Source organism: Mesocricetus auratus, unplaced genomic scaffold (assembly GCF_017639785.1).
Source record: "Mesocricetus auratus isolate SY011 unplaced genomic scaffold, BCM_Maur_2.0 Super-Scaffold_100009, whole genome shotgun sequence".
Taxonomy (NCBI): domain Eukaryota; kingdom Metazoa; phylum Chordata; class Mammalia; order Rodentia; family Cricetidae; genus Mesocricetus; species Mesocricetus auratus.
In genome coordinates, this window is record NW_024429193.1 from 60,686,124 (window position 1) to 60,709,474 (window position 23,351).

At 45.8% G+C, this 23,351-nt stretch overlaps 2 protein-coding genes and 1 non-coding gene across 5 annotated transcripts in view; 1 reads left to right on the forward strand and 2 right to left on the reverse strand.

Moving 5' to 3' along the window:
- Window positions 1-5,123: 5,123 nt before the first annotated feature.
- Window positions 5,124-13,158, reverse strand: Ensa (endosulfine alpha). The gene is made up of 4 exons (XM_005084269.4): window positions 12,963-13,158; window positions 10,550-10,675; window positions 8,512-8,678; window positions 5,124-5,841 (listed from the first exon to the last, which is right to left on the reverse strand). Exons 1-4 carry the CDS (start codon window positions 13,017-13,019, stop codon window positions 5,826-5,828), a joined length of 366 nt encoding a protein of 121 aa, XP_005084326.1. The 5' UTR covers window positions 13,020-13,158; the 3' UTR covers window positions 5,124-5,825.
- Window positions 13,159-17,572: 4,414 nt separating this feature from the next.
- The window catches only part of Golph3l (golgi phosphoprotein 3 like), a 32,607-nt gene continuing 26,828 nt past the window's right edge, over window positions 17,573-23,351 (reverse strand). For 2 of the 3 annotated variants that reach the window (XM_040752224.1, XM_040752223.1), the window contains exon 5: window positions 19,196-21,465. In XM_040752224.1, coding sequence (XP_040608158.1) covers window positions 21,038-21,465 — 428 coding nt within the window. In that variant the 3' untranslated portion in view covers window positions 19,196-21,037. Of the gene's footprint in view, window positions 17,888-18,151; window positions 18,235-19,091; window positions 19,154-19,195; window positions 21,466-23,351 lie in introns of those variants that run through there. The other variant, XM_040752225.1, reaches the window with a different exon arrangement.
- On the forward strand, window positions 22,860-22,961 carry LOC121142562. The gene has a single exon (XR_005879596.1). It is a non-coding gene; the product is annotated as a U6 spliceosomal RNA (small nuclear RNA).

The window sequence follows — 23,351 nt, forward strand, 5'->3', positions numbered from 1 at the left end:
GAGCATGGGGACCTGACTTGGATTCCCAGCACCCACGTGAAGGCTGGGTGTGGCGGCAGGTACCTGAGTGACAGGGGATGATGCCTGAGGATGTCCTTGGCCCCCCACATGCAGACCTGCACAGCCACACATCAGCACCACCCCCAGATCAAAACATCAAAACCAGGATTTAAAACTAAGCAGTCATGCTGCCATTAAAGCCATTCTTTGGCCAGGCACGATGGCACATGCCTATTAATTCCCGCACATGGGAGGCGAGGCAGAGGATCTGGAAAGCCCAAGGCCAACCTGTTCTACCTAACAGATTCCAGACAGGCTAAGCAGAAAGGGAGCCAACTCCCAGACTGTCCTCTGACCTCTGCTAGTGTACTGTGGCACCTGCCTCCTCCCACCAACCCCCACTAAATAAATAAAATGTAATAAAAAAAACTAGCTGGCTGATCCAATTGCAACTGACCTCTGCCCTTCACATGCACACACACAGGTGAACAAAATAAATTCCTGTTCCACACAATTTGGCATAAACCCATCTAAAACAGACAGGAGCCGACCCCTGCTTGAAATCCCCTTGGTGGCTCCCACACCTGCCACACATACCCTCTGGGAGCTGCGACCTCCTTTGCTGCCCTGGTCTGGCCCAGAGTCTGTCCCTGCTGCCGCACTCTTCCTCTTCCCAGTGCCCTGGAGCTGTTCTCTGCCAGAACTTCATTATGAGGTCTTTGCCCCCTCCCTTTGCTGTTAACTAGAGTGTTCTACCTCTACTCTCAGACCCATATGCCTGTAGCTCACACGAGATTCCCCTTTTCCCTTTATACATGTATGTCGGCCAGGCTGACCTCAAACTTGTGGTGATCCTCCTGCCTCTGTGGCCTGTGTGCTAGGACACAAACATTTACCACCACACGTGGCTTGTTCTGAGAGTCTTATTACATTGTAGCTTGCCTAGAACTTTCAATATTCCTGCCTCAGCTCCCCAAGCACTAGGATTCCAAGTATGCACCACCACGCCTGTATCCCCCATTCCTTTTCATTTTATGTGTATAGTGTTTTGCCTGTGCCTATATATGTGAATTGTATGTGTGCCTGATCCCTGCAGAAGCCAGAAAACAGTGTGGGATCCCCTGGAACTGGAATTACAGACTGGGACAGGAGAGACTCCCAAACAAGGCAAAATAAAAGAAACTACATTATAGAGCTGAGGATTAAATAAATTGATCCTAATTATCTGTTTAGCATGGTGCTTGACAACATGCTCAAACTATTTGGGAAACTGTTGTGTAACAGAGTTTTTTTTTTAACTATGTAAAGATGTGTTGTATTTGTTTATGCTGCATTTGTTTAACTATGTTTACATGTGTTGCTGCCTAAGGCACCTGATTGGTCTAATGAAAAGCTGAATGGCCAATAGCTAGGCAGAGGTCAAAGAGAAAGGGGGAGCCATCCAGCCAGTTTGGGTGGCAGCCAGCTAGGGACCAGCCAGGCAGGAAGCCGGATAGGAAAGCAGGATGGACAGTACTCAGATGAGGTAAATGCACCTTGCGGTAGAATACAGATTAATAGAAATTGGTTAATTTAAATTAAAAAAAAAGCTAGCTAGAAACAAGCCTAAGCCAAGGTTGAACATTCATAATTAATAGTAAGTCTCCACAGAGCGATTTGGGAGTGGTCCAAGAAAGCCTGCTACAGGAAATACTGCTTTTTTCTAACCTCACTGCTAGAATGGGATGCTACCATGGCAATTTCCCTACCAATGCTGTCTCATTGAGCGCAGTGGCATGGTACCTGGCAAATTCTGAACACTTAGCAAATGACCATTGTGCTGGACCACTGAAACCCTGCCTTTTTTTTTTTTTTTTTTTTTTTTTTCAAAACAGGGTTTCTCTGTATTGTTTTGGAGGCTGTCCTGGAACTCTTGTAGACCAGCCTGGCTTCGAACTCATGGAGATCCGCCTGCTTCTGTCTCCCTAGTGCTGGGATTGAAGGCCTGTGCCACCAACGCCCGGGCCCTGCCTTCCTTTCAAGACTCAGGCTTGTATGCCAGCACACACATTCAGTTGGATATTCTTTTCTCGGAGCTGAACTGCCTAGTCCCCCTGCCTGGCCTCGTATGCAGGGGCTCCTGGGAAGCTGACCTGCCTTCTAAGTTTTACTTCCCATTGTTGGATCATAAGCATGGCAGGTCCCACTTTATGCCACACAGCATCCTATTGTAGAGACCTCCCCTTCACTTTCTGGTTTCCTCCAGGGCAGCCCTAAGAGCTACTTGAGCAGGTGCAGCCTGCTATGTAGTCCTGGCTGGCCTAGAACTAGCTATGCAGACCATTCTTACCTGTGCCTTTGAGAACTGGATGACTGGCATGCGGCTGGCCTTCATTTCTGTGCAGGTACACTAAAGTCCATACTGGTGGATTAGTGACTTCACTCCTGCCACTCTGTACATACAGAGAGGTTCAGGTGACAGGTCTGTTATCACACTCATCACCCAGCTGTGTTACAGCAGTGGAAGAACCTTCACCCAACTCTTGGGAGACAGACTTCAGAAAACACCTGGCTGAATCAGAAGAGCACAGTGTGGCTGTGGCAGTATGCCTTCAACCTCAGCACACAGGAAGAGGGAGGCAGGAGTCAAGTGTGGGGCTAGCCTAGGTTACACAAGAAAAGTATGTGAGAAAAATGCTGGTTACAAAATTTGTTTACCTTGTTTGCTTGAGTCCTTGCACGAATAAAGAATAAATGGTAATAATTAAGATATTTGTGATAGAGTCTTGGAACTATGTGGACCAGGCTCACCTTGAACTCAGAGGTCTACCTGCCTCCACCTCCCAAGTGATGGGTTAAAAGCCCACACAACCACTTCAGATCCTCCATTTATTCCTTCATTTATTTAGAGACAGGTGTCACTAAATAATAGCCTTTGACTGGTCTCAAACTCCTAAGAGATCTATCTGCCTCTGTTTCCCAAGTGCTGAGTTTAAAGGCATGCACCACCACCATGCCAAAGTCCAACCCTATTTTAAAACAATTTTATTCCATGTGTGTGCCTGTACTCTGAGGAGTTAGGTCTCTGCCCCCACCTTTCTGTGGGTTCTGGGAGTTCACCAGGTTGTCAGGTTTGTGTAGCAAGTGTATTATGTAGAGCCATCTCCCCAGTCCCAAACAGCAATTTTTTTGGTCTGGTTTTTTTCTTTTTTTGGTAGTCAGGGTTTCTCTGTGTAGTTCTGGCAGTTCTGGAACTCACTATGTAGAGCAGGCAGGCTTTGAACTCATAGAGATCTGCCTACCTCTGCCTTCGGGAGTGCTGGGATTAAAGGTGTGTGCTATCATTGCCTTGCTCCAAATAGCAAATTTTAAAACTGATATGTAAGTATCCAAAATCATTTCTTGGTACCCAAGGATTTTCAAGGCTATAGTTTATAACTAAGGTCCAGGGACTCCTGAACAGCAGGGAGGTTATACCACCACAGCTAGAAACTAACACCAGCTCTTCCTTGATCTGTTGCTTTACAAGCAACTTATTTCCATACCTCAACTTCCTCACTTGTATGGAAATGAACCTGCACTGTCTGGATGCTGACAAAGCTTTCCCACTCCCCAGACACATGCATTTGGTGGACATTGACAAAAGGCTTGGAACTAAGAGATCTCATGGGCTCCATGCAATAGCACTATTGCTTACACCAGGAATACATAGCTTTCGGTTTATTCCTGTCAAAGTACTGAACTTTTTTTTTTTTTTTTTTTTTTTGGTTTTTCGAGACAGGGTTTCTCTGTGGCTTTGGAGGTTGTCCTGGAACTAGCTCTTGTAGACCAGGCTGGCCTCGAACTCGCAGAGATCCGCCTGCCTCTGCCTCCCAAGTGCTGGGATTAAAGGTGTGTGCCACCAACGCCCGGCCAGTACTGAACTTTTTTTTATTGTTTCAGCTACCTAATAAACTTTTTTTTGGCATGTGTTTTTGTTGTTGGGTATACACGTGTCATCCTGCATGTGACAGTGCCCTCTACTGGGTGCTGAGAATACGTTCTCTTCCCTGTTGTGGGTTCCAGGAATCAAACTCAGGCTTGGCTGCAAGTGCCCTTAACCAACTGGTTTTTGTTTTGAGACAGAGTCCTCCCACATAGCCTTAACATGTAACTCACTGTACCTAGCAGGCTGGCCACGAACATGTGATTCTTTGTATCTACTTCTGGAGTACTAGGTTTACAAGTAAGCACCATCATGTCTAAGTATGTTTTTCAAAATAGGATTTTATGTTTATGCAGCTGACAATGACCCTGGGACTCTTGATTCTCCTGCTTCCCAAGGGCTGGGATTTCGGGCATGTACCAGTGCACCAGCTCAGCACACTTTTTTAATGCTCTTTCACTAACTGGGCTCACTGTTCAGCAGGACAAACTTTTAGGATGCATCCCGTTTTCCTGGCTGAGTCAGAAGAGAAAGCCAGAAACATCTCAAGCAGTTACAAATTTACCTGGAAAGCTCCACTAAGAAAAACAATGTCATGGATACTGAGAGCAAGTCTCTTTCCTAGTGGACCACACCCACCCCAGAAAACTGGTGATTTCTCTCAGCTGTCTCCTGCACTTCCTGTAGACCAGGCTGGTGTCACACTCACAGATCCGCCTGCCTCCACCTCACTTCTCTTTAGTGGCTTTCAGTGGCAGGATTTGAGGAAGGCAGGTTAGGATATCATGTGGGGATAAGTCACTTGCCTTCTGCCAGCCAGGAACAGAAAGGCCAGCTTCTTTTGCTTATTACTAAGAACTTGCATCTCTCCCACAGACACAGAGCTCAGGAACAGAAACCGAAGGGGAAACGGAAGAACGGCTCCATTTCTGCTGAGCCTGGACTCAGCTTTGGGCAGCAGTACCCCATTTAATCAAGCACCCCAACCTCTCTTTTTAGAGGGTGCTGCATCTTCTGATTAGCTACAGAGGACGGTCAGTGGCTAGCAGAGGCTTGATCTGTGCACCAGCATTCCGGATCCCTCTCCCAAGTGACAGGTCAGACTGTCTACTCCAAGACAGCCCTGTGTTCCTTGCAAACTCAGGGACCACACCCATCTCCCCCTCAATCACATTCCACTCTCCCGAAACCCAATAAACACACCAACTGCTTCAGAGTATTTCTGGGTTTGATTTTTTCCATGGGTGGGTTTTTTTTTTGTTCTTATTTTATTTCAAATACTGAAAAAATTCCCCAGGATTCTGTGCGGGCTCCCCACTCTCTCCCCTCTCTCCATAGCAAACCTATTTCAAGGATAGCACTTTTCTTAAAGGAACAATTCACACTGAACCCTCAGCTTGCTCTGCAGAACCAGAGAAACTGTGTCTATTGTGATGAGCACAACTCCTTTTTCCTGACTCCAGGTCACTAGCCACATCCAAATACTGCCATCTCTCTTCAGAGTTGAACTCAAGCCCTTGTCATTGGTCTGTGAAAATCCCTTCACTTTACATCCATCCCAAACCTGTGGCTAAGGAGAAAGATAGGAAATTGTCTTTTTTTTACCAGGTATAAACCCTAGTCATTTTCCCCCACATCTTCCCCTCCAACCCCTCAACCCCACCCTTGAGATTTCAAATAAAATTTCTCTCAACAGTTATTTGGAAAAAAAGGTAAAACAAACAAACAAAAAAAGTTCAAGGTCTTGGTGCTCAGCCCAGTGGCTCCATGTGCTGGGACACCAGTGGGCAGGGACCTCTGCCTCTTTAGCCTGCGCCTGGGCCACCTCCTGACCCCTGGCTGCAAGAGCAGGGAGGGGCAGGAGCCAGCACAGGACCCCAAGTGGGCAGCGTCTCACGATCTGGTGGAGCCCCAGGCAGCATCATTCAACTTGGCCACTGTGGATGAACACAAAAAGAAACAAAAAACAAACAAACAAAAAAACACTGTCAAGTAAAAGGGGAAAACCTTTTGAATTCCATCCCAGTCTGGACCCCATGGTGTTTTCAAGTACTTCATTAGGCTACCTGACAAATACCTGAATATTAATCATAAGGAAGTTGAAGAAAATTTAGTCTTTTCCTATCCACAAACAGAACGTTTTCTGTCTTTTTGATGCACTCATGGAAAAGAGAAACAATTCTTGAGACATCAATTAGCTGGAGGTTTCTAGTGCAGGGGAGGGTGCCTGTCTCAGGAGCCATGCCAGTACAACCACTGGCAGCAGTGGGAAGGGAGCAGCCCGGGTCAGACCACACACTCCTAGAGGGACTCAATAGCTTGGGGTTAATCAAATGCAATTCCTTCTAAGAAACAAGCCTGAGAGGCTAAGCTTATTTGTTTCCTCAGCACATGAAAGAATGAGATTAACAGTCTGACTTCCTTCTCTTCTCCCGTCCCCAGCCTGTATGTGTCTACTAGCCACTGTATATGTTAATTACTGGAGGCTGAAAGTAGGGTCTCCTTCGTGACAGGAAAGCACTGTACATCTGAACTATATTCTCTAGCCCTTCCTTTGCTTTTTTATATTGAGACAGGGTCTTATTTAAATTCCCAAGGTCAGCTCTGAACTCACTCTGTAGCCCAGGCTAGCCTTGAAGTAGCAACGCCTCATGCCTCAGCTTTCTGAACAGCTGGGATTACACGCCAGCTTGATTTCCCAATTCCTCCTGTCTCTTCCTAAAAACCAGACTCACCATGAACACCAACCTCCAGGACACAAAACTGACCAATAGAGAAGGCAGCTGAGACAGAAGGGAAAAAGGTACAGAACTCGAGAAGATCGGAGATGAAGAAAACGTACAAAATTATATATATATTTATATATATAATAACATGACATATCTATGTACAACAAGGCTGGGACATTGAAGAAACTGTACAGTGATGTTCAGCATTGTCCCCTTCCCACACGGACTTTAGCTTAAGGATGACAGCATGAGAAAATGGAGCAAAAAAACACAGAAATTATATACAATTACAAATGAGAGTCAAGCAGTTTAGGGGCCAGGGAGACCAGGGATCCTGCTCTCTACACTCCTTCCTCACCAACCTACTCCTATCCAATCTGAACGAGAGCCAGAGACCAGAGTGGCCAGTCAGGAGGAGAGCATATTTACATGCTTTACCCTGACACACACAACAACAAACTCGCCAGACATTCTATGGGCACACTGGAATCTAACGGGGAGACAGACTGCATCTTTCTGCTCTTTTAAGCAGTTCTCACTCAGGTCCTCTCTGCCAAAAACAAGCAGGTGGCACTCAGTAAGATCCAGGCCAAACTGGTGATGACACAGCAAGCCAGGCTGCTGCCTCCCTCCCCACACCCTCAGCCTCCCCCAGTGAGTCATCTGCTAAGGACCAGCTGCTCCAGCTGGCAGGAGCACTGGCTTCTGGGGGCCGGCTCTGATCATCCCTTCCTCCTCCATGCCTGACGTATACCTAGCATCTGATTATGTCTTAAGCAAGAACGCCACGGGACTGAGGCTGTTTCCTCAGGCCCAGCCAATCTGCTGCCAGAGCAGTTTTGTAGCAGCTAGGGTCAACTGTAGACCCAGGAAAATGGGTAGAGTCAAAAAAACTTGCAGGACTAGCTTCTTCAGGTTTGTTCTCTCTTCCTTCCTCTTTCAAGAAGGCTATGACACCTATGAGATTCTGAAGGTATGGCCCTTAAACTCAAACTTTCTCTCTTCCCCTGTAGCACTCCTCCTGTCCCCTGTATTTCTGGCTTTGCAGAGCTGAGGCCTGGCAATGGGCCTGCCTCAGTTTTGGTTTTATGACGAGCAGCAGTTGCAGCAGGTGTAGGATTTTAGAGTAAGAATTAGCCTACACATGTTTCCTTCTCTTTAGAGATGAGGAACAGAATCCGGAGAGGTCACATGACCCAGGCAAGCTCGTGAACCAGTGCTGCTGCGCATGGGCAGAACGGCAGCCCAGGTATCCCGAGTCCTAAACTCTTCCCACTATCCCATAATACTTCCCAAAGCAGCATGCTGGAAGAGGAAAGACACCAATGTTTCATCAGACTTTTCATCCCTTGAGAGGCAGGGCATAGCTGGAGGGACACAGCAGAGGTTAGGTGGGCACTTTGTTTCAGGCAAGCAAATCCCTTCTCCTCTTTGAAGGTTCCCTAGACACCCACGATGGGAACACGAAGCACAGAGGCCTAAGGGACAACACACTTAGAAGCACAGAGAGCGTCTCCTTCACTCTACATTTCCAACACGTCAGCTCAGCCTTGGGACACTGAACCTGCCACACTGCTCCAAGACTCAGCCTGTCCAAGGACTTGCTCCTCCAAAAGGAAAACTCACACCTTCCACATTTCTCAGCACAGGAATAGCTGTAGCGCTATACAGTCTGCTCTTTCCTACTTCTGGGTCTCTACTGGGCTATAGTGAGGGTGTACAAGCTTCAATTTACCCAAAGAAATGAACTCACAACCCCTCCTCAACCTACTCTCCCAGCAGAATGTCTTCACTGAGCTCTGACTAGGTGCCCATTCCCTGCCTATTATATATAAAAGTCCAGTGGGTGAGGAAGGGGAAGAGAGGGGCCCAGGTTACCCCGCAAGCTTGCTGGTGACGAGCGAGGACTTTCTCTGGGGCAGGTCCTGTGGGGTGGGGATGTGGTCACCGGTCACCAGGTTCTTGTCTGGTCCTGCACTCGGCAGCTGCTTGTTCTTCATCTTGGCTTTGGCCATGTTGTAGTCTCCTGAGTCAAAGTACTTTTGCTAAGAGACAGGAGGGAGGCTGAGGTGAATGTGCAACTCTGGTGTTCTTCACAAGCAGAGACTCAGTCAGCATCAGCACAGGCTCTCATGCAACCCCGCTGTCTACGTTCCTCACGCACGCAGTCCCCATGACTCACTTGGACCGACATCTCCTAGCATGCTCTGATCTTGCCCTACAAGAAATGCGTACCTCTGCAGCTTAAGGGGCAGTTCTGCCCCTGAACTTGGCTGGCAGCTCCCACCCCTTGAAACTTCCTGGGACCACTTACTGCATTCACAACAGTCTCATGAGGCCCTTACTCAGGTGGCAAAGGGAAACAACTGACTAAGATTCAAAGAAGGGTCAGCCTGGGGCTACCTGCAACCGGAGCCTGTCTAAAACCAGCTCTCGGAGTTAGAAATGATTGTCTCAGACCAGGAATAGGAACTGGGCTTGCTCATGAGGCAGTGTGCTTTCCGGACTCCCACCACTCCCACACGTGTCCCATGGTGAGACAGTCTGCCTACGCCTGGCTTGCTGGAGGCGAAATAAGCTGTAAATCAGCACCACACCATCATCTGTGACTAAGACAGAGCACCTGGGATTCTCCAGAGAAGTCACTTCCCTCTCCATCCATCCACACATTCCAGCTCAATCCTTATAGTCTGTCTGTCAGTTGTGGTAGAGAGACACCCGACCAAGAGGTAGATGGGAAGGTCATTCTGGTTGGCTTGTTAAACTGCTGTGATTTTATAGGTTGAACCCAGACTGAACAAGTGCATTCCCCTGGGGCGCATTCCCCTGGGGTACATCCCTTATCATTCTATACATGAAAAGAACTGTGTGTTTTTTTATTAATTTCTTTTCTTTTTTTGAAGACAGGGTCTCACTATGTAGCTTCAGTTGTCCTAGAATTTACGATTAGACCTGGCTGGCCTCAATCTCACAAAGATCTGCCTGTTTCTACTTCCCCAGCGTTGGGATTAACGGCATGTACTTTTTTATTTTTAACCATTAAAAAAATTACTTATGCATGTACACTTGTCCATAGAAGCCAGAGAGGGGGTCAGGTCATCCTGGGGCTGAAGTCACAGGCAACTGCTGGCTGCCTTACATGGGTCTAGGGATGAAGCTTTGGCTCTCTGAAGAGTGGCAGCCTGCTCTCTAACTGCTCATACAACCCAGGTTTTTTGTTTTGTTTTTTGACACAGGGTTTCTCTGTAGCTTTGGAGCCTGTCCTGGAACTCACTCTATAGACCAGGCTGGTCTCAAACTCACAGATCTGCCTGCCTCTACCTCCTGAGTGCTGGGACTAAAGGTGTGAGCCACCAACTCCTGGCCAGCCTTCTTTTTCTCTTTTTAAAGGCAGGGTCTCATTTAGCCTAGGCTGTCCTGAAACTCAGCATGTAGATCATGCTGCTCTTGAATCTGTGGTAATCTTCCTGCTTCAGCTTAGGTACTGAGATCACACCCAGCTAATGTAAGTTTCTTGAGGGAGTACAGCTAATGTCTAATGCTAGTATCGGCAGTCTGAAGAAACCTACTGCTCAAGTTGAAGGTTTTGGATCTTCTGAAATGATTTGCTCTAAATTTGTCTCTAAGCCTTAATAAGGACACAGCCCTTAACCTCACCACCACTCAACCAGGCAAACGCACAGGCACAAAATTCACTTCCAGTCTCCAGCATCCTTCCTGTAGTCCTTGTCTTCCATCCACCCAAATGCCCAACATTAAGCCTTCATTTCCTATAACCAGAGATTCATAATAATGTTTTCCTCTTTTCAAGTTTCTAATTTATCCCTCCTAACACCCAATAACCAACCCTAAAGGAGGACATGCAGCAGACCCTCTCAGACTTTACCCAAGGTGCCACAGTAAAGGTGTCCCATACCCCTTTCTGGAGCCTCTTCATGAGAAAGTCGGAGCCTCCAGGCTTTTGTCCTAGGCTGGGATATTTGGCCTTTAGCTTTGCCTCCTCAGCTCTCTCAGGGAGAATACCTTCTTTCTCCTGTGTGTCCTGAAGAAAACAAGTCAACTGAAATTAAACACTGAAAAACAATGACTTCTAATACCTGATAACCTTTATATTATCATTTTTTTTCCTGGATATTCTATTAGCTTGTAAAGATGCCATCTCCACTCTGCTCTTAGTATGTTTCAAAGATTTACTTCTCTCATGTGTATGTGTCTTACATACAAGTATGTATGTGTATCACATGGATGCCTGGTGCCCTCAAGGTTTAGAAGAGGACATCAAATCTCCTAGCACTGGAACTATAGATGGTTGTGAGCCACCATGTGGGTGCTGGGAACCAGACCCAGGCCCTCTGCAGAGCAACAAGTACAGCCAGGCAGTGATGGCGAACACCTTTAATCCCAGCACTTGGAAGGCAGAGGCAGGTGGATCTTTAAGTTCAAGGGCAGCCTCGGCTACAGAGCAAGTTCCAGACAGCCAGGGCTACACAGAGAAACCCTATCTCAAACAAACAAACAAAGATCAACAAGTGCTCTTAACTACTGAGCCATCTTTCTAGCTCCACAGATCTTAAAGTTAGACCTTTGTTCAATTCCCTAAGGTTCAAGGTAACCATATCTAGTGAAAAATACAAGCTAGTTCTTACACTACACCCAGGGAGTCACCCCAGTGACCTGTGAGTACTAGGCTAAAGGTAATATCTAAACATGATACCTGAATCATAGAGCTTACTCAGCACTGACAGCAGGCAAGACACAAAATGAACTGGGCAGGCCTTTTACCAATACCAGGTAAGTAGGAGAGTCTCGGGCTGTCCTACAGGTCAAAGGAGCTAAGTCTCCTGAGAGGCTCCCTCCTCATTCAGACTCTAAGAAGCCATCTGGTCTCACTGTGGAGGATGCTAGGCATGTGGTCTAGTCCAAAGATATCCATCTGAGTAATCCACTTCCATAAATGTAGGCAGGCAAGCGGTAAACAGTTAACATGACATTAGTTTTAACCTTCAGAAAATAAGAAACTAGCTCACTGTGGTATTCATATGTCAGTCTCATAAAAAGAAATAAATAAAAAGATTAATGCCTACCTTAGTGGGGTAGGTGATAAAATCTAGGGAAACATCAAAGCTCAAATTGTTTACAGAGCTTCTCACCACAGGGTCTCACGATGTAGCCCTAGTTAGCCTGGAACTCTCTATGTACACCAAGCTGGCCTTTAATTCAGATTTTCCTGTCTCTGCCTCCCTAGCGCTGGATTTAAAATGTGTGTTACTGCCCCTGGTTGGTCTCTTGCTTCTTGTGGGTACATCTATTGTTTATTCACCTGGAACTTGCGGCAACCTTCTGCCGCAGCTTCTGGAATGCTGGAATCACAAGCCTTTGGGTTTGTCACACTTGGCTGCCTTCTTTTTCAGTACTGGGCCCAAAAGCCTCCCTATGCTAACAAAACAGTTTACCCCTTACTTATAGTCCCAGCTTCCCTTGCTGATGTTTGTTTTGGTTTTGCTTATCTGTGTATCCCTGGCTGTCCTGAATGAGCGATGTTGACCAAGCTGGCCTCTTTGAACTCAGAGATCCGCCTGCCTCTGCCTCTCGAGTTAAAGGCGTGCACCATCATCACCCGGCTAGTGGATTTTCTCTTGACAATCAGGTACTGATATAACATGAGGTGTGTTTAACGAATCCTTGAGTTAGTGTTAAGAACTCAAACACAGAACTGGAGAAGGGGGTTAGTTGGCATTAGTGTTTTCATTATGCAATGGTGGGTAAACTATATCCCACTGAGGAGGAATTCAAGGGGATCTGCAAGTGACCGACGGTGAACAACGAACCTTTCCTATCAAAATAGGTCTGAGGAAGGCTGCCACCTCAACTTATCCAAGGTAATGATTATTCTTCCCCCTCCCCCAATTCTGGTTTATTTTAACGTCTTCATCTTAACCGGTATCTTTCTGAGGATGAAGGATGAGCTCCAGTCTGGTGGTCAGGTCACTTATCTCTACTAACCAAACAGCCCGTTAGTACCCCAGGACCACCAACCAGCCCCCTTTCATTCGCCTCATCTTTCCAAACACCCGCCCACGCCAGAGCTCAGCCAATTACAGAGCAGCTTCCACAGACTGACTAAAGCTTACTGGCCAATAAGGAAGGGGATCCCTCAGAATGACAACCGGCTTGACTAATCCACATCAGAGCACCAGGCCGCGCCGAAATGCAGCCTGTGCGACATAAGCAGTAGCCAACCCCCACGGAGCTCGAGGCAGAGGCGGCCAATCAGCGGCAGCGGGGGCGGATCCCGCCCGCGCGGCCACCCCCGTCCTCCTTCCTCTCACCTGCTTCTCCTCGCCAGTCTCCTCCGCAGGGTTCTCTTCTTCTTGTTTCTGGGACATGGCAGGACCGGGACTGTGCAACGCAGGGCCCGGGAAGTCAGCCGGAAAAGGGAAAGGGGAGGGGAAACGGGGACAACCTGAGCTGCTGCTTCGGCTCCTGTCACTATGGTTGCTCAGTCAAAATGGCGGCCAGAGTCCGTGACGTTGAGACCGCCCCCTCCTATGGGAGCCAATGAGAGTGGGCAATGACGTAACGACGCACCAATAAGCGTTGGTTGGAGGTGGGTGGGGGAATCAGAGCAGATAGGCAAGCTAGAACGCCACTTGGGAGAGAGCAAGCCGCAAGAGCCAATTAGAAACCTGCAGGGAGCTTAGGGGCAGGACCGCTAGGTTTGGTATTTTAGCTTCTTGAGTGGGCAGAAGCTTCCTGGGCTGGTTTCCGAAAGTCAAACTGGAGGGCCAACATGGAAACTCTGGTGCAAAGGATTAAGCTTTGAGCGGTGTTAACGAAGGAAGTTTCAGACGGCCAGAAATAAAAATTGGAGGACAAACTGATAATTCAGCAGTTTTCCGGGACTGAGTGCTAGCTTGTACCAGACTGGCTTGTATGGCTTTCGTTCTACACTTTAGTCCTTATGTAGGCATTATAATTGTCATTCTGTGGCCCGGTGGTGGCGCACATCTTTAATCCCAGCGCTTGGGAGGCAGAGGCAGGCGGACCTCGTAAGAGTTCAAGGCTAGGCTGGTCTACATAGCAGGTTCCAGGACAGCAGAAAAACCCTGTCTCGAAAAAACAAAACCAACCAAACAAACACAAAAAAGTCATTCTGTAGAGATGTAAATCCTTGAAATTAGGAGTGCAGTCCCAGGTGTATGGTAAATATTTAGCACACATACCAAATACCTGTTGTAAGCATTATGGTAGCTCTGATGGAAAGGTATTCTGGCACTCCGGAGCCAAAGACTACTGAGAGTTTCAGCTCGGATGGAAAAGTATTCTGGCACTCAGGAGCCAAGGAGTACCACAGGTCACAGTAAGTGTTGCAGCTTACAGCTCTGCTCAGACAGGGGAGGGCTTCAGCAGCCAAGTTGTTATAGTTTGGCTCCAGTCTCCCAGAGTGTAGTATAACAACTCCACTTCGCTAGGGGAAGGTTTCCCTCGGTAGGAGTGTTAGAGCCCTGCTCTGCTTCTCTCTACCCAGGCTGTCTCTGGAAAAAAGTTGCTTCTCTCCTCTTCTCCATTCAGGCGAAGAAAGGTCTCATCCAAACTTCACTCAAGAGACTTATTGGGAGGGAAGAATCCAGAAGAGTGGCTGCCTCTGCCAGGGTGGAAGAGGACAGCCACAAGCAGAACAGGTATAGGACTTCTTAGAGGCAGAGTTTTTCCAGGGAAGAGATTTCCAGGGTGGGGATTGTTCAGATTTCAATCCCTGAGCTCAGATTGGCTAGATCTCAAGCTCAGAGATTTATTGGTGTTCTGCTTAGGTTCAGGGTCAGATTTGGCTCTGGTTTCAGGGCCAAAGTGTGTTTCTTTCTCTGGTCCTTTTTAATCCCTTTGACTCTAATTTTAGGGCTAGGGTTTATTTCTTTCACTGACTCCAATTCTAGGGCCAAAGTGTGTTTCAGAGTCAGAGTCAGGGTGTATTTCTTTGGCTCTGGTTGCAGAGCCAAAGTGTGTTTCTTTGGCTCTGCTCAGGGTTTTTTGTTTTTTTGTTTTTGTTTTTTCGAGACCGGGTTTCTCTGTATTGTTTTGGAGGCTGTCCTGGAACTAGCTCTGTAGACCAGGCTGCCCTCGAACTCATAGAGATCTGCCTGCCTCTGCCTCCCAAGTGCTGGGATTAAAGGCGTGCCGTGCCCCACCAACGCCCGGCTTCAGGGTTTTTTTGTTTTGTTTTGTTTGTTTGTTTTTGACTGGCCCCTTTCCCCTACACCTGTTAATGTAAACAGAATCATAGTTCAACAATAGTTCTTAACCTGTGTGGTGGTTCTTGTCTGTAATACCCACACAAAGGATACTGAAGCAGGAGGATCTCCTGAGTTTGAGGCTAACTTAGACTACACAGTGTGACTTTGTCTAAAAAACCAAAAGTAACCAAAGAAATAGAATAGTTCTTGAGAATCTGTCAGTAGATAGTACTATATTATTTTATAGGAATATATACATAAGGCAGCCTCTGCCCTTCAAAGCATTTTAATTCTCAAGATTAAGTCTTCTGAGAGTATTAGTAAAAAAGTATTACATATTTATATTTTGAATAATTGGTCTAACTGTAGGATGACTAGGGCCAAGGAAAATCATCCTGACCCTGACTTGGGAAACAAGGATTGAAATTCCACCAATCCCTGAGGTCCCTGAGCACAAAACTCCACCAATCCCGGAGCACAAACCCCAGCAATCCCAAGCCACCTGGAAAACTCCACTGCTGCCCAAGGAACCCTTTGGAAGCTCTGTGCCCAGTTCAGCTTGCTGCTTCACCATCCTGTAGGCACTCACCCTCCTGGGTTCTTCTGCCCCAATAAATCTGCTGAATGAGCTTTGGGTGATGACCTCCATTTGTAGGAGTGGAATGAAACAGGAGTTGAGTGAACCAGAAAAGTAACAACTTTCCCCGGAGTTCAAGGAAGTACAAGCAGAGCAAAGCAGAGCTGTAACTTCGCTGAGGAAGCCCTCCCCTTGCCGAGCAGAGTTGTTACACTGGGTAAACCTTTGCCTGAGCAGGGCTGCTGCTACTCTTAAGGTGACTTTCTGGTATTCCTTGGCTCCCGACCAACACGATACCTTTCATCGGAGCTGCAATGCTTACACTAACAGCTGGGCATTAGACCACACCTGTGATTCTAGCACTTGGGAGGCATAGGCAGGGAGATCAGGAGTTTAAGGCCATCTTTGGCTACATAGTGAATTCAAAGCCAGCCAGAGACCCTGCCACAAAACAGGAAAAGAAACAAACAAGGAATAATGGCTACAGGCATTGTCTTGACAGTAAAACCCCACTGTTCTCTTGTTATACACTAAATTTCCAAAAAACAAAGTCTATCCAGTAACTCCACTGCCAGCTTCACTTTTTCTTTTTTGACTTTCCTCTCTCCTTGCCATCCAGACAGGGTTTTTCTGTGTAGCCCTGGCTGTACTTGAACTCACTATGACCAGCCTGGCCTCAAACTCAGAGATCCACCTGCCTCTGCCTCCTGAGTGCTGGTATTAAAGACCCACTTTTTCTTTTTCTGAAAGTGGATCTCACTGTATAGCTCTGACTGGCCTTTAACTCACTATGTAGACAGACTAGACTGGCTTTGAACCCCTAGAGAGCCACTTGCCTCTGACTCCTGAGTGTTGGGATTTAAGGCATGTCACAACAAATTGTTTTTGGTAACTTCTTGTGACAGATAGTCTTGGGAGCTACTTGTTCATTTGTCATAGCATTAGGTTTATTTCTCTGAGAAACACTGGAACACACAGATTATTTCTTTCTTTTCTTTTTTTGGTTTTACGAGACAGGGTTTCTCTGTATTGTTTTGGAGGCTGTCAGACCAGCCCGGCCTCAAACTCACAGAGATCCGCCTGCCTCTGCCTCCCGAGTGCTGGGATTAAAAGCGTGCGCCACCACTGGCACACACAGATTATTTCTATACAAAGCAAAGTCTGATAAGCATAATAGAAATGTTTATAAAGCTCTGTAGGGGCCTGGAGAGATGGCTCGGAGTTTAAGAGTACTGACTGCTCTTCCAGAGGTCCTGAGTTCAATTCCCAGCAACCCCATGGTGGCTCACAACCATCTATCATGAGATCTGGCGTATAGGCATACATATATACAGACAGAACACTGTATATGTAATAAAAATAAATAAAAAATCCTTTAAAAAAAGCTCTGTAGGAAGTTTAAAAAGATCCACAGGCAGCATAAGGTTAAAAAAAAAGTGTTCTTGACAAAGATCACTTAGAAATACCATACCAAATTAGTGAGAGGCTTTCTTTTTTTTTTTTTATAGGCAACAGATAATCACACTTTATCAAAAGCCAGAAATAGGGGAAAAATTCATACACAAAACCACAACCAAAAACAAATCCACAAAAAAGAAGAATTAATAATCAATGGTCATTAATATCTCCCAATATCAATGGTCTTTTTTTTTTTTCAGTTTAAATTTAGATAAGAAACAAGCTTGCTTCACAAGTCAGTTCCAGGTCCCTCTCCCTTTCCCTCCCCTCCTCCCATGCCCTCCCCCCAACCCCCCCCATTATCCCCTCATTTCCCCAGGGAGGGTGAGGCCCTCCATGGGGGTGTCCATAGTCTGTCTTTTCATATAGGGCAGGGCCTAGACCCTTCCCCAAGAGTTCAGTGTGAGAGTGCACCTCACATTGTTGGATGGGAGTCCAAAGTCCGTGTGTATACTCGGGATGGGTACTGATCTGCTGCCCAAGGCTCAATAGATTACCTAGGCCTCCTCACTGACACTCACATTCAGGGGTCTTGATCAGTCCCATGCTGGATTCCCAGGCTGATGCCTGGGATTCAAGAGTTAACCTTTGTCAGGTCAGCTGTTTCTGGGGGTTAAACCAGCCCAGTCTTAATCCCTTTGGTCATCAGTCCTCCTCTCTGTTACTGGCTTTCTTGAGTTCAGCTCAGTACTTAACCGAGGGAGTCTGCCTCTTCTTCGATCAGCCACTAAATGAAGTTTCTGTGAGAGGCTTTCTTAATCGAATGAGAAGCAGAACTGATGATCTTCAGCAGGGTTAATTTGTTGGTGATGAATACAAATGTTCAGAAATTTAGGCTGCAAGGCACTAGAGAGGGGCCTACTGCCATCATTAGGTGAGAGAATTAGGTGAGAGACCTAGAAATGTGGTTAAGAGCAAAACAGAGCTGCACGCATGCAGCCCAGTGGTAGAGCACTTGCCTAGCATACATGAAGCCCCAATCTCAGTACTGCATGGGGTGGGGGTACAGAGAAGAGAAATTAAGGAAAATAAAAGAAAATACAAAACTAAACCTAATCAACAGTACGTGAGAAGCTGGATCTGGTACAGGAGGGCTCTAAGGTCAGCAACTCAGGAGGCTCAAACAGGAGAATTACAAATTCAAAGCCAACCCGGGAAACTTAGGCCCTGTCTTTAAAAGCATTTTAAAAAGATAAATAATAATGGGGAGAGGCCTGGAGTTAAGAATGCTGGTAGCTCTTGTAGAGGATACAGGTTTGGTTCTCCACACCTACAAGATGTACAACCATCTGGAACTCCAGTTCCTGGGGATCTGAGGCCCTCTTCTGGTCTCCGCTGGAATTATACCAATGTGGTACACATATAGACAAAACATTCATAGACATAAAATAATAATTTTTGGGGGGACAGGGTTTCCCTGTGTAGCCCTGGCTGTTCGGGAGCTCACTTTGTAGAACAGGCTGGCCTTGACCTCACAGAGATCAGCTTGTTGGGATTAAAAGCTTGTGCCATGACTGCCCAGCTAAAATAAAAGATTAAGATTATAAAGAGGGTCTGGGAATCAATGGCCGCATGTGTGAGTATGCATGTATATGCTTTATGCTTTATTAGTTTAGCAGATTGAATACAGGGATGGGAAAGCTATGTTTCTCCAATTGACTATTTGTAGAAGCAGTATGTTAAAAAACAAGGAACCAGGACCAGAGAAATGGCTCAGCAGATAAAGGCACTTGTGGCCAAACCTGATGATGGGAACTCAACCTAAGGGACTCATAAGGTATTAGGGGAGAATCGGTTCCCACATGCTTCTTTTTTTTTTTTTTTCAAGACAGGGTTTCTCTGCATAGCCTCAGCTGTCCTGGAACTCATTCTGTAGACCAGGCTGGCCTCAAACTCAGAGATCCACCTGCCCTGCCTCCTTCCTGAGTGCTGGGATTAACGGTGTGTGCCACTGCCCGGCCCACATGCTTCATTTTACATAGCAAAGTATAGCCACTCTAAGGGAGGGAAGAACAATAAGCCAATCATAGGCACTGTTACATTTCTATGAGCTAATGGTTACCGCTGGTTGTTACATTAGCTATCAAGTGTACTGTTAGGTTCATCTCTTAAACTCTGTGTCGTTTGCAATGCAGTCACAGAAGTTGTTCCCATTCTCTTCAATGGTAACATGGTATTACTGAGTAACTTACTTTGGATGAGATGGAGACCCTACTGGCGTGTGAGCTGGAGCCCAGGTCAGCCCTGCTGTGCCCTGTCAATACACACCACAATTAATGAAGTCATAAACCATGGATAGAGAGACCAAAGGCATAACTATTCATCTTTATTATACAGAAATGTGACAGCAATTATACACGAAATGAGTGTTTGGCAGTGAACATCACACAGATTTGAAGTGAAGACATCCTCATTTTATGGACATATAAAAATAAACACTGAGAGTTGCAAGAAAGAACTCAACTTCTATTCCCCCAATCGAGCTGAAGCTTTCCACAGGAAAACCTGGTTTCAATTCATGCCGAATTGTTCCAATGGGAAGACAAGCCAAGCCACTAGATAGCACATGGGTTGGCTTTTGTACTTCTAGAGAGCCAGGCCAAGGCCCTACTTGCTTCTCAAATTACAATTTATATCTCAACTTATCTACGATACATATGAAATGAAAACAATGATGAAGAATTGGAGAATGTCCATGGATCTAGGTAGGTTCAGGGGAGTGGATGAAACTAGAGCAATTTACTTCTGATGAGCAGGATTTGGTATGAGTTCAAGTCATCTCTATTGGCTGTGTGGCAGCCTGTTTCTCCCCACCAGTCAACAGGGTACTTGAAATCAACACAAGCAGTACTGACCTATTCAGATCCCCTAAACCTAGCCTTATATCAGCTGCCATTGACACTCAACTACCCATCTAAATAGGATCTCTTCTACCAAAGTCTCTTTTCATCCTCACTACTAAAGCAAAAACATTTAAAGAGATTTGGCCAGAATGATGGTTGTGTTGAAAGAAGACACAATTTGGAGGGTATCTGTAGATTAAATATAGACAGAATTACTGTCGAAGCCCTTAAATATGGTGAGAATTCATCAATTTATATAGGAAATAAAAATGGAGATTGCGAAGATATGGAGTTTGGCTACATTTTCTGGACTCAGTGCTGTTATTTGGAAATTGAAATTTACAATTCCCTTAATTTAATCAAAGTAAAGACATTTGAAGTAGTCTGGAGCAAACAAGACAGTCACATGATAAAGGATGAAAACTCTTTAATTTTTGAGTGAGAGATGGTCTCATATAGCCCTGGTTAGCCTTGAATTTACTTATCTAGCTGGGTTGACCTTCAGCTCCAATCCTACTGCCACTATCTCCCAAGTGCTAGGATGACAGATGTGTCCCCCAACACCTGGCTTCAAAGATGTGAATTGTGTTGCCTCCCCTTACAAGTTCTAATGCTGGCTGAATGAAGGAGGTGACTGAGGTACATTGCTCTTTAAATTCACACTTTGTCTTAACGCTTAACACTTATGAAAGCAGGGCAGTGCTAAAATGGAGTGTGGAATATACTCTGATTCTACAACTATGGGACTAAGGTCATCAAATGTGGAGTGTTTTCATTAGATAAGGATGAAAAAAATCACAGGCAGGAGGTACAATCTCAGGGACCATTTACTCCAAAGATCAGTCTTTTTCTACTGCCCTCATTCAAAGAGACAGTGACATCGGTAAGCAACATTGTTTAGCAGAGTCAGAGAGAATCAGGGAGAAAGATAAAGGACTATGCAGTTTGCTCTTCATCTTCACATTTTGTTGCTATAAAACCCTAACCTCCTCGCAGATACTCCTGTTAATCCAAGAGCACACTGGTTAAAATAAAACCCAGAAACAGGAGATACTTATTGAATGTGCATGGGCTCACCCCCTTTCATTCCAGTATGGAATGGGAGTACGAGGAGAAATAGTCTGCTTAGAATGGTCATGGCCCAGGAAGAGGCCCTGAGGTTGTCCTTCCCAACTTAGGAATCTGGTTCAGAAAAGAGGAAAAAATGATGACAATATCTCATTAGACAAAACTCAGTGATGGGGTCTCTGACAGTCACCAGCCAGCAGGGTAAAGGAGAAACCCGCCTGCTGGCTTTAGGATTTGTTGAAGGCTGCCAGCACAGCCCAGATCATCTCTGTGGCATTGTGCTTTGTCCCTTCTACTTCGGGGTCCAGTTCTACTAGGTCCTTGGTTCGATTCATTGCCACATCATACTTGTCATCTGTCAGACAGGAGAAGACATTCTCTAGCACATCGGAGGAGTGGGCCAGCACCAGGAGTGCCAGTGTTCGCCTGTCCATGCGCTGAGGGTCATTTACCCACCGTTCTAGCACACTGTCTTGAAGCTTTTTCACTAGTCGCTGTTTCTCTGTTGTATTGGTTACTGGATGAGTGGTCATATCAAACAGCAGGAAATTCTGCTTCTCTGTGGTTAGAATACCCTTCTCTACTAGATTTTTGGCAATTCGCTCTCGCACATTTCTCAGCTGGTACTGTAATTTGAAGGGGTTCCATGTCTCACCTTTAGAAAACAGACAGAAGAAAACCATTTTTTTGTTGTTGTTGGACACAGGGTTTCCCTGTAAAACAGTTCTGACTGTCCTGAAACTTACTCTGTAGGTTACTTGAACCTTGTTTAAAAAATTTAAAAGCATGATCTCCATCCATGGGGGAACAATGTCAATTCTTTTTTAAACCATTCTTTGTGCTTTATGTGTTAATTTAGACTCCAACTATATTTTACATTAATCAACCCTCAAAAATTGTCCTCACACATACACGAATGCACAGATACATATATCTGCATGCATTCATATGTGTACTGACATGTGTACACATATTATGTGTTTCCATGCTAGTGCTTAAGGGGTAAATAGTTTTACACTGATTTATTATTTAGCATACATGAAAGCATGTGCTATGGTACTAGTTTAGCTCCTCCCACCTTGTAGCTTCTATGGATCAAACTGAGGTTGTGAAATTTGGCAGCAAGTACCTTAAGATAAAACCATCTCAACAGTCTTTCAGATTTTTTTATATTTGTCACTAAGATTTTTTTGTTGTTGCTGGGCGGTGGTGGTACACTCCTTTAATCCCAGCACTTAGGAGGCAGAGGCAGGAGGATGCGGCAGTTTTTCTTTGCAGATGTCTGAGTTGGAGGCCAGCCTGGTCTACAGAGTGAGTTCCAGGACAGTCAGGACTGTTTGTTACACAGAGAAACCCTGTGTTCAAAAACCAAAAACAAAAAAAAATCTGTTGTTATTTGTATTTCTGTATGTATGCAGGTGTCCACAGAGGCCAAAAGAGGGTGTTGAATATCTATCCTGGAGCTGTAATTACAGGTTGTTGTGAGTCACCTGATACAGGTGCTGGGAACTAAATCAGGTCCTCTGCATGAGCAGAAAAGCACTCTTAACAATTGAGCTATCTTTCTGGCCCCTTATTTCACTTCATATCTGGTTTCTCTGTGATATTGTTAATCATTATTGGATTTGTGTGTGTGTGTGTGTGTGTGTGTGTGTGTGTGTGTGTGTGTGTGTGTGTGTGAACATGGACGTCAGAGAACAGCTTCGGGTGTCACTCAGCCCTACCTAACCCCCTTTCTTTCAGACAGGGTCTCTCAGGTGCCTCGAGCTTGCCACGTAGACTGGGCTGGCTGGTCATGAAGCTAGCCTCCTCACTCGGATCATAAATGTAGACATTTTGCCTAGATTATCCACCTGCTGGGTTCTGGGGACCAGACTCATGTTCTTATGCTTGCAATACAAGCTGTTTACTGATTGGGCTTAGCTCTCTCCAGCCCCTATTCTTGGTTTTTGTTTGTTTGTTTTCCATTCTCTTCAAGACACCAGTCTTTCTGGATGACTTCTCTTCCATATCAAATGTGTTCTATTTGGGATGGTAGAACTGAAAAGACTGCTTCAGCAGCACATATGCTAAATTGGAATGATATAGAGAAGATTAGCATGGCCTCTGAGCAAGGGTAACACGCAAATTCATGAAGCATTCCATATTTAAAAATAACATAATTGAGAGGACTGAAGTCCCCTTCTTCTACTTATCAGGTGGAAGGCCTATCCAGGCATGGTGGGCTGGCAATATTGGGGCTCAAAATTGCCCCATTCTAGCTTTTTTGAAGAGTAGAGGTCTTAGACTAGAGGATGAGAGGCTGCCCCCTCCACTGCAAACAGAGCAAGAGGGTATCACACTAGGTGATAAGTGGACTAAGTAGGCTAACAGCCTGAAGGAAGGGTTCCACAGCTGTACCCGAGAAGTCCATTTGATCAACTGTAGAGAAGCCTAAATCTAAAGGTGCTACTGAAAACCATGGCATCTTGGTGCAGAACAACTGCCAGGATGCTGAGAGCAAATGTCAACTGACAGGGCCTCCTGGAATTTAACAGTAAC